Raw genomic sequence first — 15,919 nt, forward strand, 5'->3', positions numbered from 1 at the left:
CTGGTGGATTCAAACTGCAAACCTTTTGCTTAGCAGCTGAGCTCTTAACCACCGTGCCACCAGGGCTCCATGTATCACTACTTCTTTCCTTTTGATGGCCAAATGACGTTCTACTGTATGGATATGCCACCTTTCGTTATTCCATTCATCAGTTACTAGTCATTTGGATTGTTTCCACATTTTGGCTGTTATGAACAATGCTGCTGTGAACATTTGTGTATAAGCTTCTGTGTGAACTACAGCTTTTAATTCCCTGGGGCACATGCCAACGAGTGGAATTGCTGAGTCACACTGTGACTCTGTGTTTACATGTTGAGGACCTGCCAACTTTTCCACCGTGATTGCACCATTTTACATTTTTACTACCAACGTGTGAGGATTCCATTTCCTCTACATCTTTGCCGACCCTTGTTATCTTCTTTTTTTCTTTAATAACTTTATTTTTGTTGTTGTTGTTGATATCATCTGTCTTTAAAGCCATCCTAGGAAATGCGAAGTGGTACCTCATTGTGGTTTTGATTGGCATTTCCTTGATGGCTAAATGATACTGAGCAACTTTTCATCTGCTTATCAGCCATTTATATATCTCTTTGGAGAAATGTCTATTCAAATCCTTTTCCCATATTTCAACTGTGTTATTTGTCTTTTTATTGTTGAGTTGTAAAAGTTCTTTATATATTGTGGATATAAAAACAAACACACCAAACCAGTTGCCTTCAACCATAGGGTTTCCAAGGAGCAGCTGGGGGATTCAAACTGGTGACTTTTTGCTTAGCAGCTGAGCTCCTAACCATTGTGGCACCAGGGCTCCATACTGTGGATACTAGACCCTTATTCCCTGGATGGTGCCAATGGTTAATGCGCTTGGCTACAAACTAAAAGGCTGGAGGTTCAAGTCCACCCAGAGGCACTTGGGAAGAAAGGCCTGATGATCTCTGTCTGAAAAATCAGCTATGGAAGACCCTTTGGAGCCCAGTTCTACCCTGACATACATGAACATAGACGAATGAAATATTTAGTCATGAGAGACAATTAGGGAAGAGAAATAAAAGGAGAAAGTGTAGTTCTCATGAGGCTCTCCCAGATGAGATGAAATTCGAAAAGCTATATACCTATGTTTAATGCTCTCAAAATTGAGGATAAAAATAACTGCTGTTTTCAACCTCATTTTCTTCATACAGATTAAACACAGGGTTTGGAGTCAGACAGGACTGGGTTCAAATCCTAAATCTGGTTCTTACTAGCTTGGTGACCTAGGACAAATTAGATAATCTCTCTGTACCTCAGTTTCCTCATCTGTAAAATGGGGTAATGATAATGTCGACCATATAACGTTATTGTGAGTTTCCAGTGTGAAATGCTGGTCATAATACCTGCAAGTTCAGTTGGTAATACATGTAATAATTATTATTCCATAATGTTCTGCAAAAGTACCCTAATGATTCTTGAACAGAGTTAACCTAAGGGCAGTTTCTTTTCTTTCTTTCTTTTTTTTTTAAGAATTGAGAAAAAATTCAATTCTACATTTTGGAATAAAAATTTGTGTAAAAATGAATATTCATTTTATTGATGTGTAAGCAAAATGTTATTTATTTATTCAACATATTTACTAACGACCTGGTAAACATCAGGCACTATGCCAGGTACAGGGATGACACCAATGGCAGGTTGTGGTCCCTGCCCTCAAGAAGCTGGCAGTCCAGGAGACTGACAAGTAAAGGTGATGCCATCAGTGGAACAAGGGCCGTGATACAAGAATGTACCTGGAGTGTGTGACAGAACTGTGGCTTCCCCAAGTTCCTCTTCTTAGATTTACCCTCTTCCCCTTTGGTACCAAGGCCAAAGTATTGGTCCTTTTTTTAAAATTGGGCGAATTATGCCATGGAATTGTTTGAAGTTCTGAACACTGAAATGAAAGCACCTTGAATTATGGAGGACACTGGAAATAGTATTTCCTATGGAGCAAAGGCTTCCTCCCAGCATGGTCACTTCCAGGCTTTTCTGGCCGAATGAGGTTACAGGTTTCTTCCTGAAGTTCTTTGGTGTATTTTTTCTTTGTTATCCACCTTTCTTTTCTCACTCGCTCTCTTTCTTTTCTCCACTTATCTTCTAATTCCCATAGGAAGAGTGCTTTATGGATTCTAAGGGTGATTTATAGCTTAAGGCAGAAAATTATTTTTGGTTTTTTTTTACCTGCAATTTCCATACAAAAAAAAAAAAAGAGTATAAACTTTCATGGAAGTCATTGAAAATGCAGATAATTTTAACTCCATTGCATTTTTCCAGAGTTCTCAATCGTAATCCTCTGACAGCCATCGAAGACTCGTATCTTTTTAAATTGCCAGCATTAAAATATTTGTAAGTATTGCAACAATCTCATGGGTTATGAGATGATTTCGATTCTTCATTTTCACTTTCATCAAAGATTAAGTATTTTGCATTTAGGCTAAAAAGACATAATTTTCATTTTGTTATTAAAAAAGTTATTGGCTAAGAAATGGATTAAGAAAGGATGTATACTGGGCAGGACAGCAACAGGGGAAGAGAGCAGTGGTGAAGAACACCTATGGATATGGTATATGCAGATAAATGTAGAACTATCATTTATTCTAAAAAGCAAAGAGATTAAGGTGTACATTATAAAAAGAACAAGGAATCAGGAGAGGTTAATACGATAGGGGAATGAGAAGTGGGATAACAGTAAAAGACTCCAGGTTCTACTGTTCTATGCTGACATCATCCATTTGATGATGCAAATAAACTTGAATTTCTTCCGTAAGAGCTTTCTGGAGCTATCTTCTGCGGCAAATAAACTTGAGCTAGCTTGTTTTACAGAGAAGCCAAAATTGAAGTAATTACCTGTCCTTCAGTATCTTTTTCAGTACAGAATTTTTGTCTTTGGGTTCATATCGTGAACATTTGGTCTTTCTCCTTCAGAGACATGGGAACAACACAAGTGTCCCTTACAACAGTTGAGAACATCCTCATAATGACACTCAAGTTGGAAAAACTGTAAGTCATTTTTTTCTTAGATTTTTTTTCAGGTTTATTTTATCATTTTAAAGTCCGTTTATTGAGGTCTAATTACATGTTATCAAACTCACCCTTTTTAAGTGCACACTTCAAGGAGTTTTGACAAATAAATACATTTACGTAACCAGTACCACAATCAAGGTTAGAATATTTCTTTCATCCCAAAAAGGCCCCCTGTGCCCCTTTGCCAACAATCCCTTCCTGCCGCCACCAGCCCCTGGCAACCATGTAACTCATTCCTATCGCTGTTGTTTTCCTTTTTGCAAAATATCTTATAAATGTGTTCATATAGTATGGAACCTTTAATGTTTGGCTTCTTTCACTTAGTGTAATCCGTCTGAGATTTGTCTGTGTTGTTGCATCTTTCAGTAGTTCATTCCTTTGTTTTGCTGAGTAGTATTCCAGTTGTGTGGATGTACCACAGTTTGTTTATCCATTCAGCAGTTGACGGACAGCTGGGTTGTTTCCACCTTTGGTTATTGTGAACAAAGCTGCTGAAAACACAGGTCTTTGTGCAAACACAGGATTTCATTTCTTCGAGGTAAATACCTAGGAGAGGGATAGCTATATCACATGCTAAGGGCATATTTAGCTGTATAGGAAACTGCTAAACTGTTTTCCAAAGTGGCTGACCATTTTGCTTTCCCACCTGCAGTGGATGAGAGTTGCTATTGCTCTGCATTTTACCTAATGTGTATATTTCAGAAACCCTGGTTGGCGTAGTGGTTAAGTGCTACAGCTGCTAGCCAAAGGGTCGACAGTTCAAATCCACCAAGCGCTCCTTGGAAACTCTATGGGGCAGTTCTACGCTGTCCTATAGGGTCGCTATGAGTCGGAATCCACTCAATGGCACTGGGTTTGGTTTTTGGTTTTTATGTATATTTCGGTCTTTGGAAAAGTTGTCACCTTTTCTGTACATTTGCAAATAAAAAGGTTTTTACAAATAAGATTTAAGAAAAAGTAAAGACAGCTCAGTACAAATATATCAATACTGTCTATTAATACCTGTACACTAGTAGTTGTGTAAAGTATCTCATTGTGGTTTGAATTTGTGTTTCTCTAATAGTCGATGATGGTGAGTGTCTATCTATGTGAGTATTTTTTGTTTTTTTATCTTCTTTAATAAAGTGCTCACATCTCTTGGAATTTTGTACTGGATATTTTTCTTATATTATTGGGTTGTAAAAGTGCTTTATATCATCTGGATTATATATCCCTTCTCTCAAATGTGTGTTTTGTCAATATTTTCTCCCAGCCTGTGGCTGCCTTTTCATTCTCTTGAAAGTGTCCTTTGAAGAGCAGAAGTTTTTAATTTTGATGGAGTCTAATTTAGCAATTTTTTTTTTTTTTTTTTTGGTATATGGCTTGTGCTTCTTTTGTGTCTCATCTAAGAAATGTTTGTATAGCGCAAAGTCACAAAGATTTTCTCCTGTGTTTTTTTTCCAGAAGTTGTATAGTTGTGTAGCTCTTCCAATTAGGTCTACGAGCCATTTTGAGTTAATTTTCATATATGCTATGAGGTAAGGGTTGAAATTATTTACTATTATTTTTTGCATTAAAAAATATTTTTGTAGGGCCCTGCTATAACAGCTTATTACACAGTTTACTGAAGCTTATTTGTGCCATCTCCCTCCAACAGAGCAGGCTAAATAGAAATCTGCTGTTACGCTAAAGCTAGTTGAGGGGACTCCGTGAGATGAGTTCAGAAACAGGCCCCGCATTTAGCCATCTGCTCTAGATGCTTTTGTCAGGTCACCTCCCTGATTCTTCTTCCCACATCAGATCCTACGGGTCAGTGCTCTGGCCTCGTCTTCCTCAACCACCTGCAGCATCTGCCACAGTTGATCCCTCGCTTGTCAGCGAGATGCCATCCTCTCCAGATATTCAAAGTTCCCATCTGCAAACCAGCTTTCTCACTTAGTTTATACTAGGAAGGAGGGTTCAGGCTTCTCTTTTCATGACCATAAGTAGATGAGGAGAATGCTATCATTCCCTGTAGCCATGTGCCACCAAGGCCATGAAGAGATTAGAGCAACTGCCATCCTTGAGTTCATTACGGAAATGCCTTAGGAGTTTAGGCTGGGAGGAGATACTTCTGAACTAAACTACAGATTGATGTCAGCCAATTCTAATCCCTCTCCCCTTTATTCTAGGCATACCATACCCACTGCCGTCCTTACCCTTCTGTTGGGCACCTCTATCCTCCCTTCTGTTTTTTTTTTTTTACCATATTCAAGAGCAGCAGTTGACCAACTGTTCCCCATACAAGCGGCCAAGCCATATGCCCCAGGAACTCCTTCATGGAACTGGACAGCAGGTCTAACTGCTTCCATGTACTATTGCTCCCCTTGCCACGGGGCCTGAAGAGCAGGACGGTAACTGACTACCATTACGGAACATTTTGATCAAGGAATCTGTAGAGGAACCATGATAAAAAGGGGAAAAAAATTGGAACAGAATTTTAAATTCTAACTCAATACAAACCTGACCTCTTGAGACTGGAAGAACTCCAGAATCTATCACTCTCAGAAAATCTTCAACCCATAACCCAAAATTATTCCCTGAAGTTATCTTTAAACTAAACAACGGTTTAGCTGCATCAGTAAAGAATGTTCACCATGAGTGTAGCACTCTTTTAAAGAATTATCTGTACGTGATCAAGTTGACGACAGTAACTATAAAGCATAGATAAGAAGTATAGGGGATGGTCAATCTAAGTCCATGGTGATGAAACAGTATGGGTAGAGATAGCGAAAATGGTGATGCACTTCAGGAAAGTAACCAGTGTTATTGAATCGTACATGTAGAAATTGTTGAATGGGTGTCTGCTCTGCTATATAGATTTTCACCAAGTTTAAAAAAAAAGAACTCCTCCTTACACAGCCCTGTGGCCTTGGCCTGCTTCTACCTACTTAAGTAACCCCATTAACTTTAGTTTAATTCTCCTTATTTCCATTTATAGGATCTTACCTAGCCATATGGCATGCTGCCTGTGCCAGTTTAAAAGTACCATTGAAGTTGTCTGCAAGACAGTGAAGCTGCATTGTGACAGTGAATGTCTGATAAACAGCACACATTGCAGTGAGTCTGAAATGCTTCATGATAAATTTTAGACTAGCAATGTAAATGCTTTATTTTTATTCCTTCATTCATTCAGAGTCCCAGTGTAACTAGCTGGAAGAACTACTCCGTTGCTGAAAGTCAGATTCTCAGTTTAGTCAGTCAGTTAATAATGCTACTGATTCACATGCGTAAAGGAACAAGAGAAAGGAAAGCAAAGGGGGCGGGAATGACCTTAGGTGGCCGCATGCTCTGTACCCTGCTCTGTGCTTGGGCGTTACCCCAAAATGGTAACTTATTCAGGTAGCGTATTGTGGCTTGTAAACTGATTTCGTATGGATTATGTCTCAAGTACGCCCTGCCTTAGGACACGTATAGATCCATTTTTGTTTGTTTTCTTTCTGCATTTGCAATTTCATAAAAGAGTACAAGCAATAATGCTTTATAAAGGTTGTATTTGAGGTCTCAGAGTTTCTGGTCCTATAACCAGAAGCTGCTACCCGGATCTCATAATGGATGAGAGGGCACTTCCATTCTTAGACTGTCCAACTCTAAACTTGCTCTGAATCTCAAGGTATTCTATTCCCAAAACAAAAAAGCAGGTGCTTTGAAGCATTTTTTTCTGTATATTAGTTTATTGGCACTAACTTCATGAGTTCCAAAATGTGATCACCTTCACATGAGAGAGCCCAAATATGGGCCGCTAACCGTGACCTGGAACAAATAATAAACAATAACACTTTGCTGTTATTGTTAGGTGCTGTTGAGTCGGTTCTGACTCATAGCAACTCTATGTACAAGGGAACAAAACACTGCCCAGTCCTACACCATCCCCATAATCATTGCAGTGTCGGAGCCCCTTGCTGCATTCATTGTGTCAGTCCATCTCATTGAGGGTCTTCCTCTTTTTCCCTGACCCTCTACTTTACCAAGTATGATGTCTTTGTTCAGAGACTGGTCCCTGCTGGTAACATATCCAAAGTATATGAGATGAAGTCTCACAATTCTCCCTTCTAAGGATCATTCTGCCTATACTTCTTCCAAGACAGATTTGTTGGTTCTTCTGGCGGTCCAAGGTGTATCCAGTATTCTTCAGCGATTCTTCTTCAGTCCTCCTTATTCATTGTCCAGCTTTTGCATGCATATGAGGTGATTGAAAATTCTGTGTTTTGGGTCAGGTGCACCTTAGTCCTCAAGGTGAAAGTTCGCTCTTGAACACTTCATAGAGGTCTTTTGCAGCAGATTTACCCAGTGAAAAGCATCATTTGATTTCTTGACTGCTGCTTCCATGGGCGTTGATTGTGGATCCAAGTAAAAAGAAGTCCTTGAAAATTTCAATCTTTTTTCCATTTATCATGATATTGCTTATTGGTCCAGTTGTGAGAATTTTTCTTTTCTTATATTGAGGTGTAATCCATACTGAAGGCTGTGGTCTTTGATCTTCATCAGTAAGTGCTTCAAATCCTCTTCACTTTAGCAAGCAAAGTTGTATCATCTCCATATCGCAGATTGTTAACAAGTCTTCCGCCGATCCTGATGCTGCGTTCTTCTTCATATAGTTCAGCTTCTCTGATTACGTGCTCAACATACAGATCGAATAAGTATGGTGAAAGGATACAACCCTGACACACACCTTCCCCAATTTTAAAGCATGCAGTATCCCTTCGTTCTATTCGAACAACTGCATCTTGGTCTATGTACAGGTTCTGCATGAGCGCAATTAAGTGTTGTCACTTGGTCATACTGTGGTGTTACTGTGATGCTGGAAGCCATGTCACCAGTATTTCAAATACTAACAGGGTCACCTATTGTGGACAGGTTTCAGTAGAGTTTCCAGACTAAGACAAACTGGAAAGAAGGACCTGGCGATCTACTTCTGGAAAAATTGGCCAGTGAAAACCCTTATGAAGAGCAGCAAAACATTGTCTGATATAGTGCTGAAAGATGAGCTCCTCAGGTCGGCAGGCATTCAAAATATGACTGGGGAAGAGCTGCCTCCTTAAAGTAGAGTCAACCTTAATGATATGAAGGGAATAAAGCTTTCGAGACCTTCATTTTCTGATGTGACACGACTCAAAATGAGAAAAAACAGCAGCAAGCACCCATTAATAATCAGAACATGGAATGCACAAAGTATGAATCAAAGAAAATTTAAAGTCGTCAAAAATGAAATGGAAGACTTAAAGATTGATATCGTAGGTTTGGTAACCTGAAGTGGACTAGTATTGGTCATTTTGAATTGGACAATCATATGGTCTACTATGCCAGGAATGACAAATTGAAGAGGAACAGTGTCACATTCATCGTCAAAAAGAACATTTCAAGATGTATCTTGAACTACAACACTGTCAGTAACAGGATAATATCCATATGCCTATAAGGAATACCCGTTGATATGACTATTACTCAAATTTACACACCAAGCACTAATGCCAAAGATGAAGATTTTTACTAACTTCTGCAGTCTGAAATTGATCACACATAAAATCAGGTTACATTGATAATTACTGGTGATTGGAATGCGAAAGTTGGAAACAAAGAAGAAGGATCAGTAATTGGAAAATATGGCCTTAGTGATAGAAACGACAGCAGACATCACATGGTAGAATTTCACAAGACCAACAACTTATTCTTTGGAAATACCTTTTTTCAACAATGTAAATGGTGACTATACATGAGGACCTTGCCAGATGGAATACACAAGAATCAAATCAACTATACCTGTGGAAAGAGACCATGGAAAAGCTCAATATCAGCAGACGGTACAAGGCCAGGGGCCAACTGTGGAACCGACCATCAATTGCTTATACACAAGTCCAAGCTGAAGCTGAAGAAAGTTAAAACAAGTCCACAATAGCCAAAGTACAACTTTGATTATATTCCATCTGAATTTAGAGACCATCTCAAGAATAGTTTTGAGGTATTGAACACAAATAACTGAAGACCAGACAAGTTGTGGGATGACATCAAGGACATCATACATGAAGAAATCTAAAAGATCATTAAAAAAACAGAAAAGAAAAAAGAAACTTTGCTACTTATATAAAAACAGTACTGCTTGCTTTTCAGAACATTTCTGTTATTCCCTTTCTCCCCAGAGGTGGGCCCACGTGTTCTGTCCCCAGTTCTGAGCTCTCCACAAGCCCATACTCCTCCTTTCCCATGATCTTCTAGTCCTCCTTTGACTCTCACTACCAGCAAAAATATTTTTAATTCTCGTGGAAAAGAAACACAAGTGCACAATGGTACATTTGACCTTCATGCAGTCAGAAGCTTTGGGTGGTTCCTCAAGTAAAGCTGGAAATAAAAAAAATTTTTTTTTTTGGAAATATTAGAAATGAAATACAATGAAAGGAAAGTAGCCATCTGACAAAAGTTGCTTTTTCCCTTTTAGCATGTAGGATTTCACGTAATGTTTACCCAGAAATTGCTGTTATCCCATCCATTAACTACACATTCCAGCTAGGCATGCAGCACACCATGGTGCCCGGCTACCCTGACTGAACATCTCGATCAAAGATTCAGTAGAAGAATCCTGATGAAAAGGAGAAAAATGCAGAACAGAATTTCAAATTCTAATGGATGCCAGCCTTTCTGGAGCCATTGAGGCCGGCTGAACCCCTGAAACTATTGCCCCGAGACTATCTTTAAACCTTAAAACAAAAAAATACCCTGAAGTCTTCTTGAAACCAAACAATGGTTTAGCCTAACTGGTAAAGAATATCTGCCTTGAGCATGTGCTCTTTTAAGAACTATCTATATGGGATCAAATTGACAACAGCAACTTGGAAGATTAGATAGGAAATTTAGGAGGCAGTGCGTTTATGTTAGTGGGAGAGAAACAATTCAGGAAAGGAGGGTGACAATGGTTGCACAACTTGAAGAACGTAATCAGTGTCACTGAATTGCTCATGTAGAAATTGTTGAATTGGTGTTTGTTCTGCTGTGTGTATTCCCAACAACAACGACAAAATAAAATAAATTTTTTAAGTGTCTTAGCAGACCCAAGGGGAGGAAAATTTCTTAACCTATTATACCCCAGATCTCTGCCCAGTTTCAGAAACGAACCAGGTGGACATAGTGGACACAGTCTGTACAGAGCCTTCTGTTAGGGGGACTAGGATATATGGCAGGAGGGACCCAGGGAAGGAGTTGGGCAGGTGGGTGGAGAAGGGCGTGTCCAGATGAGGAGCTGTGAGCAGTGGGATTTGGAGGCTCAACTTTAACACCTGTGCCCCTGTTTCCCTCAGAGGTCTGTCTTTCAAGGTAGTCACCTGTGATGGCAACAAGAATGTGAACACACAGAAAAGGTGGAGAGAGGAAGCTTTGCCCTCTCTCTCTGCGTCTGAGGCAGGACAGTTTGTGGCATATGAATGTGAGGAGAAATTACAGATGGATCTACCTGAGTGGGGGAATCTTTGTCTTCTACCCTTGGGTTTAATAGTTCTGGGCAATTGATCTTTGGGGACCAAAAGAATATTCCTAAATATAACTGTTACAGGGAAAGGCTTCCCAGCTCAGGACTAAGACCTGCCTAGGCTCTTGCCGTCTTTTGACCAAGAATGACCAGGAGAGGCTCAGAGTTTCCACAGGAACAAAGGTTTATTAGGGACAGACAGAAAGTAAAAGCCTCGGGAAGGAAAGAGAGAGAGGGGTTTGCCCCTACGCTAGCCTCCAGTCTCTCAGTGAACAAAAGAATTTTTAGGGCTTATAATAGTTTTTAGATGGGAAAAAGGCATTATTTTTATTCGTTTGATGGGAGGATATTTCTAAGGAGAAGGAGAGGGTTTATGAAAAACAAGTGCACACACAGTTAGAATTCAGTCAAGATGGACTTCCTTGCAGAGGTGGCTGGAACCAAGAAGGAGTCTGTCACAAGGCTGCCAGGATGTTGAACAGGACTTATTCTGGGATGTTGTGCATGCGTGATGCCTCTGGATCTTGCTTTGAGCCCTTGCAATGGGTCCCTGTTTATCTTTGTCTCATGTGGAAGGTCATTCATAGGCCACATTGATCTTTATTGTGCACACTCCACACCTGGTGAGGCCTTAAAAAACAACCCAGAAGGATTATCATTAATTCATAGCTGGTCAAGCACAAAGGGCCTTGAAAAGTAGCCCCTTAACTTGTCTAAGCACTTAGTTTGTTAATCACAAGCAGTTTTCAGGTGCCAGCAGCAGAAGTTATATGGTGGTCTGCACATAGGTTTAGATTCAGAGACTGTTTAAGTATAGCTGGCCAAGCACACAAGACCTTGAAGTGTAGCCCTCCTTTAATTCAGCCAGCCCGATCTCTTCCGTGTCTCATAACCTGTTGCTGTCGAGTCGATTCTAACTCGTGGTGACTCTATAGGGCAGGGTAGAACTGCCCCACAGGGTTTTCAAGGCTACAAATCTTTACAGAAGCAGGCTGCCACATCTTTCTGCCGTGGAGAGGCTGGTAGGTTTGAACTGCCAACCTTTTGGTTAGCAGCTGAGCATTTAACTACTGTGTCACCAGAGCTCCATAATCTAAACATAGTTACTATGTTTCACACTATGGAATGCTCTCAGTAGGTAGTCAATTTTTGAAGAGAACCAGGGTGGACAGAGTGGACATATTCATAGTGGAACATTGTTGTCACTAGTCATAAACTTCAGTTCGGGTTTATTTTTCTCCTCTCTAAATGGCGCTCAAATCTTTGTTGACTTCTCATTTCTTTGACTGGGGTGTATGGCTATGAACTGACAAAAAGCTGTCCCATCTGTCTTTCATTATCAATCACAGTCTTTCTGTTTTGGCAGGTGAAGAAGCATCTCTGGGGGCTGCAGAAGGAACATTTATGAAGGCATTACAAGCCCGGAAGAAGAACACCAGCACTGAGCTCACTATTGAGCCAGAAGCTGCATCCTCAGACAGAAGTAGTGTCAACTTGTCAACTGTCCTGAATGAGCCTCTAGGCTTTAATGATGAAAGTGATGTTATTAGTGCACTAAATTACGTATTGCCTTATTTCTCGGAGGGAAATCTAGGACACATAGAGATGACGTTATTACCATTCATTAAACTGCTTTTTTCAAAGGCACAAGATAGAGAAAAGGCCCTGAGTGATTTGCAGAACAACACAGGGAATCCCCCTCTTAAGCCTGAAAACAACAATGCAAGTTACAGAAGTAAATTGAGGAAGCTCTATTTTCTGGAGAATTTGTTAGATGCAGAAATTCAAGAAAAAATTGATGAGGTTAAAAAGAAGGAAAAAACTGCCATGCTTACGTATCCCAACTTTTTGGGTACCAAATTTAAACGCCAAATCTTTCAAAAGAAATTGGAAACTGCTCAACCCCAGGAAAACCACCTGGCAAAGATCCAGAGAACAGGTGTCGGGAAAAGGCCGCAAAGGGTGAACAGAGTCCTCAAGAGGCCAAGGGGCATAAAGAAAAGGCACTTCAAAGAAATGGAAGATCTGAGCATCAAGAGGAAACAAGGGGCCAAGTCATTTATGGAGAACACGCCCAAAGCAAGAAGGCCCCTAAGGCCACTCTCAAAGAAGGTGGAACGACTTCTCAAGGTGCGGAGGCAAAGGAAGTTAGGGGGAGTCCCCTTCAACACAGAGCCTTCATCCAGCAAGGAACGTAAGGCAGCAGTCTCTTCTTCCCTGAAACAATACTCCATGGGCAGGCCTTCTACCTCTCCTTCTTCAAAAGGCCCACCCGAGATTAGAATCCTTTCAAAAGACTTGTCCTACACCTTTTTTGTCTTAGAAGAGGCGAACGCTAGAGTTAAAAATATAGAGACTCCTAAATCAATATCACATTCCAGAAAAAATTACATCTACCATAAATCTCGCTCTCGTGTGGTTCACAGAAGACCAAAGGCCAAAACGAGTCGAAGGTTCAGAAAGGTGCGTAAACTGATGCTTAGACATAGACCTCCTTCCTCTGCAGTGAGGAACCTCATAAATTCCCCTCCTCGAGAGGCTTTTTCATCTTCAGGAGAACTGAGTTCTCCAGAAAATCCTTTTCAAGAATGGTTTCCTTTTTCAGGGCCATCTGCAAAAAACATTACTGTACACAATGCTACTATGCTAGGTGAGACTACCCCTGAAATCACTGCCCATAAGGATCCTTCCACTGCAGATTCTGCTGTGACTGCAGACAGCTTCATGGCATCTGTTAAACAAACAAATGAAACACAATGGGAATACCAGAACATGGGCCCTGACTTACCCTCCAAGCCCGATGGCTCCTCTCTCCCATTGCTCTCATCCCCGGGTGATCAATTTGAAACTCAGCTAAACCAGCAGCTACGGTCCCTCATCCCCAACAAGGATGTGAGAAGGCTCATTGCTCATGTTATGCGGACACTGAAACTGGACTGCTCAGAGCCCCAGGTACAACTGGCCTGTGTCAAGCTCCTCTCCAGAACAGGCCTCCTAATGAAGCTTCTCAGTGAGCAGCAAGAAGTTAAGGTGTCCAAGGCAGACTGGGATACAGACCAATGGAAAACTGAGAACTACATCAACGAGAGCACAGACGTCCAGAGTGAGCAAAAAGAGCAAGAGTCAAGTGAGGTGAGGACAACTCCAGAAACATGAGGCTCAGACTTTTCCATCAGAGTTCAGGACATGCCTTTAGAGTATCAAAGCTCCTACTCTGTATCTCACCTTGGCCAAGTAACTTTGGCCAAGAAAATCATCTCCCACTTTGTTCATTTAGACAATGGTACCACTATTTCTAGTACAGAGGAGCAGACTTAACACACAAATTGTACAAGAAGACTGCCTACTAGTAAGATTATTCGCTTTGGTATGTTCTTTATGAACCTATAAGCTAGATTCACCTGGAAGAATTGGGTTTTGAAACCGAATATTTAGCTTTTATCCTTTTCATCTCTTTGTTTACAAAAAAATAAATTTGTTTCTTCCTATTTTTTAGCTCACAAAAGAAGTTCCAGGATATGGATATAACCACAAACTCATCTTGGCGATATCTGTGACTGTGGTTGTAATGATTTTAATTTTCTGCCTCATTAAGGTAAGGACAACAATTATTTCAAGTTTCTAGAATAATATTTTGTCTTTATAATAGATTCAAAAGCGACAAACTGAAAATTAAAGCCACTTTCCCACCTACTGCTACTTGGTATTCCTCTTCAGTCCTAAGGGCTGGGATGTGCTTGGTTCTTTTATTATAAACTGTATTCCAGGGATTTTGAAAGGAACCCTACTCCCAGGAGATCCTGGTGGAGTTGAAACCAAGATAGCAAGCCATTAGACTATTCTGAGAAGCTAACTTTAAGAAGGCCAGAGTTGACATGATTGTAAAATTTCTTCAACCAAGAACTGTGGCAGTGATTTGATGTAGACACCAGTCACTTTCATTCGATCCCTGATTTCTTTCCCTGTTGGTTGAAATGATGAGGAAAAGAAAATGTCCACTCTTAGGGAGTGATCAATCAACCTGGGGAGAAAGGACACAACAAAAGGATAAAAGGGTTACCTTGTAGATTCCTTAGATTTACTCAGCATCTCTTTTTCTCCAGTGAGTAAACTAAAAAAAAAAAAAAAAAAAAAACCCTCGCCATTGAGTAGATTCCGAATCATAGAGACCGTATAGGCATTGTCTAAATAGGCTCACTTAGAATATTGCAGTAAGCAGTTTGGTTCTGCTTGCTTTTTGTTCAATTATATAATGGTTTATTAATTTCCTGAACACACTACTACCAGCGTATTTAACAAGCTGACAACTTAACCCTACTCTGCCAATTCGCCCTAATTTCCCTATTTACCTTTTCTACTGTCGGAGCAGCCTTAGGTTCCAGCCCCTCACCCTACCCCAGTCACACCGTGCTCATTCCTACTTTTGTCTGTGCCTTTACCCCTCAAAAATTCCCTTAATTCACTCTGTCTGTTGAAGTCCTATGAATCTGTCGAATGGTAACACAAGTCCATCTTTCTTCACAAAACCTTCCCTGAGCTCTTCAGTCCTCCTGGCCCTGGTTCATTTTCGAGATGTGTTGCCATTTCTTGGGGGCCAAAGAGAGACATTGCCCTCTCCAGAGAAGTTAGAATTATGGTAAACAATTTTTAAAAAGATGGCCCCTCAGGAGGGAAAGTTTAAGATCAACACATAATGGAGCAGAGCAGAGATATGTAAAGACCAGATGGTCTCGTGATCTATCTGAAGGAAAATAGGACTATCAGCAGGAGGGTTGGTCAGTTCCTTGTAGAAAAGGCAAGGAACAGGTCAATGTGGGCAGTGCCCGTCCTAATATTGCACAAAAGTAGGGATGGAGCCCGGGGCAGCAGATTTGAAGTGTCAGGGTCACCAGCAGGGCTGTGCCTGAGGGAGAGATGGATGGATGAGGCTCCCTCAGATCTTTCCATGAAACCCTGGATTCAGCTGATTCCTTACATTCTATTCTGTTCTCACCAAGTAGCCTTCTGATTGTGCTTTAGTGCGCACACAGGCCTGTCTCCTCAGAGACACAAATCCCTAATCCTGTAGGCACAAAAGTCCTGTCTGTGGAACAGATGTCTTTCTCACTGTCAAGCCATAATTTGGCATTCTGATTTTTGGTCAGTCCTGCAATATTGATAAGGTGAAACTGCCCCCAAAAGGAAGAAGCTGGTCCTCTTTTAGTGGCAATAGAGTCTGATTTCTAAGCCTGGGAGGCTGAGGACCAGCATGGGGTCAGTTTGCCAAGACACCTGGAAAGACAGTCATTGGCCATTGCCCAGACAGTTCCCTCTGCCTCTCCGAGCAGCCTGTGGGTGTTTCCTTTTTAGACATTTCTATAAATCCTGTGCTGCTTTTAATTCCTATGTTCAGTTTAGCCTTACATTTGT

At 40.7% G+C, this 15,919-nt stretch overlaps 1 protein-coding gene across 1 annotated transcript in view; it reads left to right on the forward strand.

Annotated features, from left to right (window-relative positions):
• The window catches only part of LOC126062124 (leucine-rich repeat-containing protein 37A2-like), a 289,138-nt gene that overhangs the window by 43,380 nt on the left and 229,839 nt on the right, over positions 1-15,919 (forward strand). Inside the window, exons 4-9 of the mRNA XM_049859237.1 lie at positions 2,287-2,358; positions 2,938-3,012; positions 5,996-6,114; positions 11,877-12,154; positions 12,419-13,642; positions 14,007-14,105. Of these exons, the coding sequence (XP_049715194.1) occupies positions 2,287-2,358; positions 2,938-3,012; positions 5,996-6,114; positions 11,877-12,154; positions 12,419-13,642; positions 14,007-14,105 (1,867 nt within the window). The remainder of the gene's footprint in view (positions 1-2,286; positions 2,359-2,937; positions 3,013-5,995; positions 6,115-11,876; positions 12,155-12,418; positions 13,643-14,006; positions 14,106-15,919) is intronic.

The sequence above is a fragment of the Elephas maximus genome, chromosome 19, assembly GCF_024166365.1.
Source record: "Elephas maximus indicus isolate mEleMax1 chromosome 19, mEleMax1 primary haplotype, whole genome shotgun sequence".
Lineage (NCBI taxonomy): Eukaryota > Metazoa > Chordata > Mammalia > Proboscidea > Elephantidae > Elephas > Elephas maximus.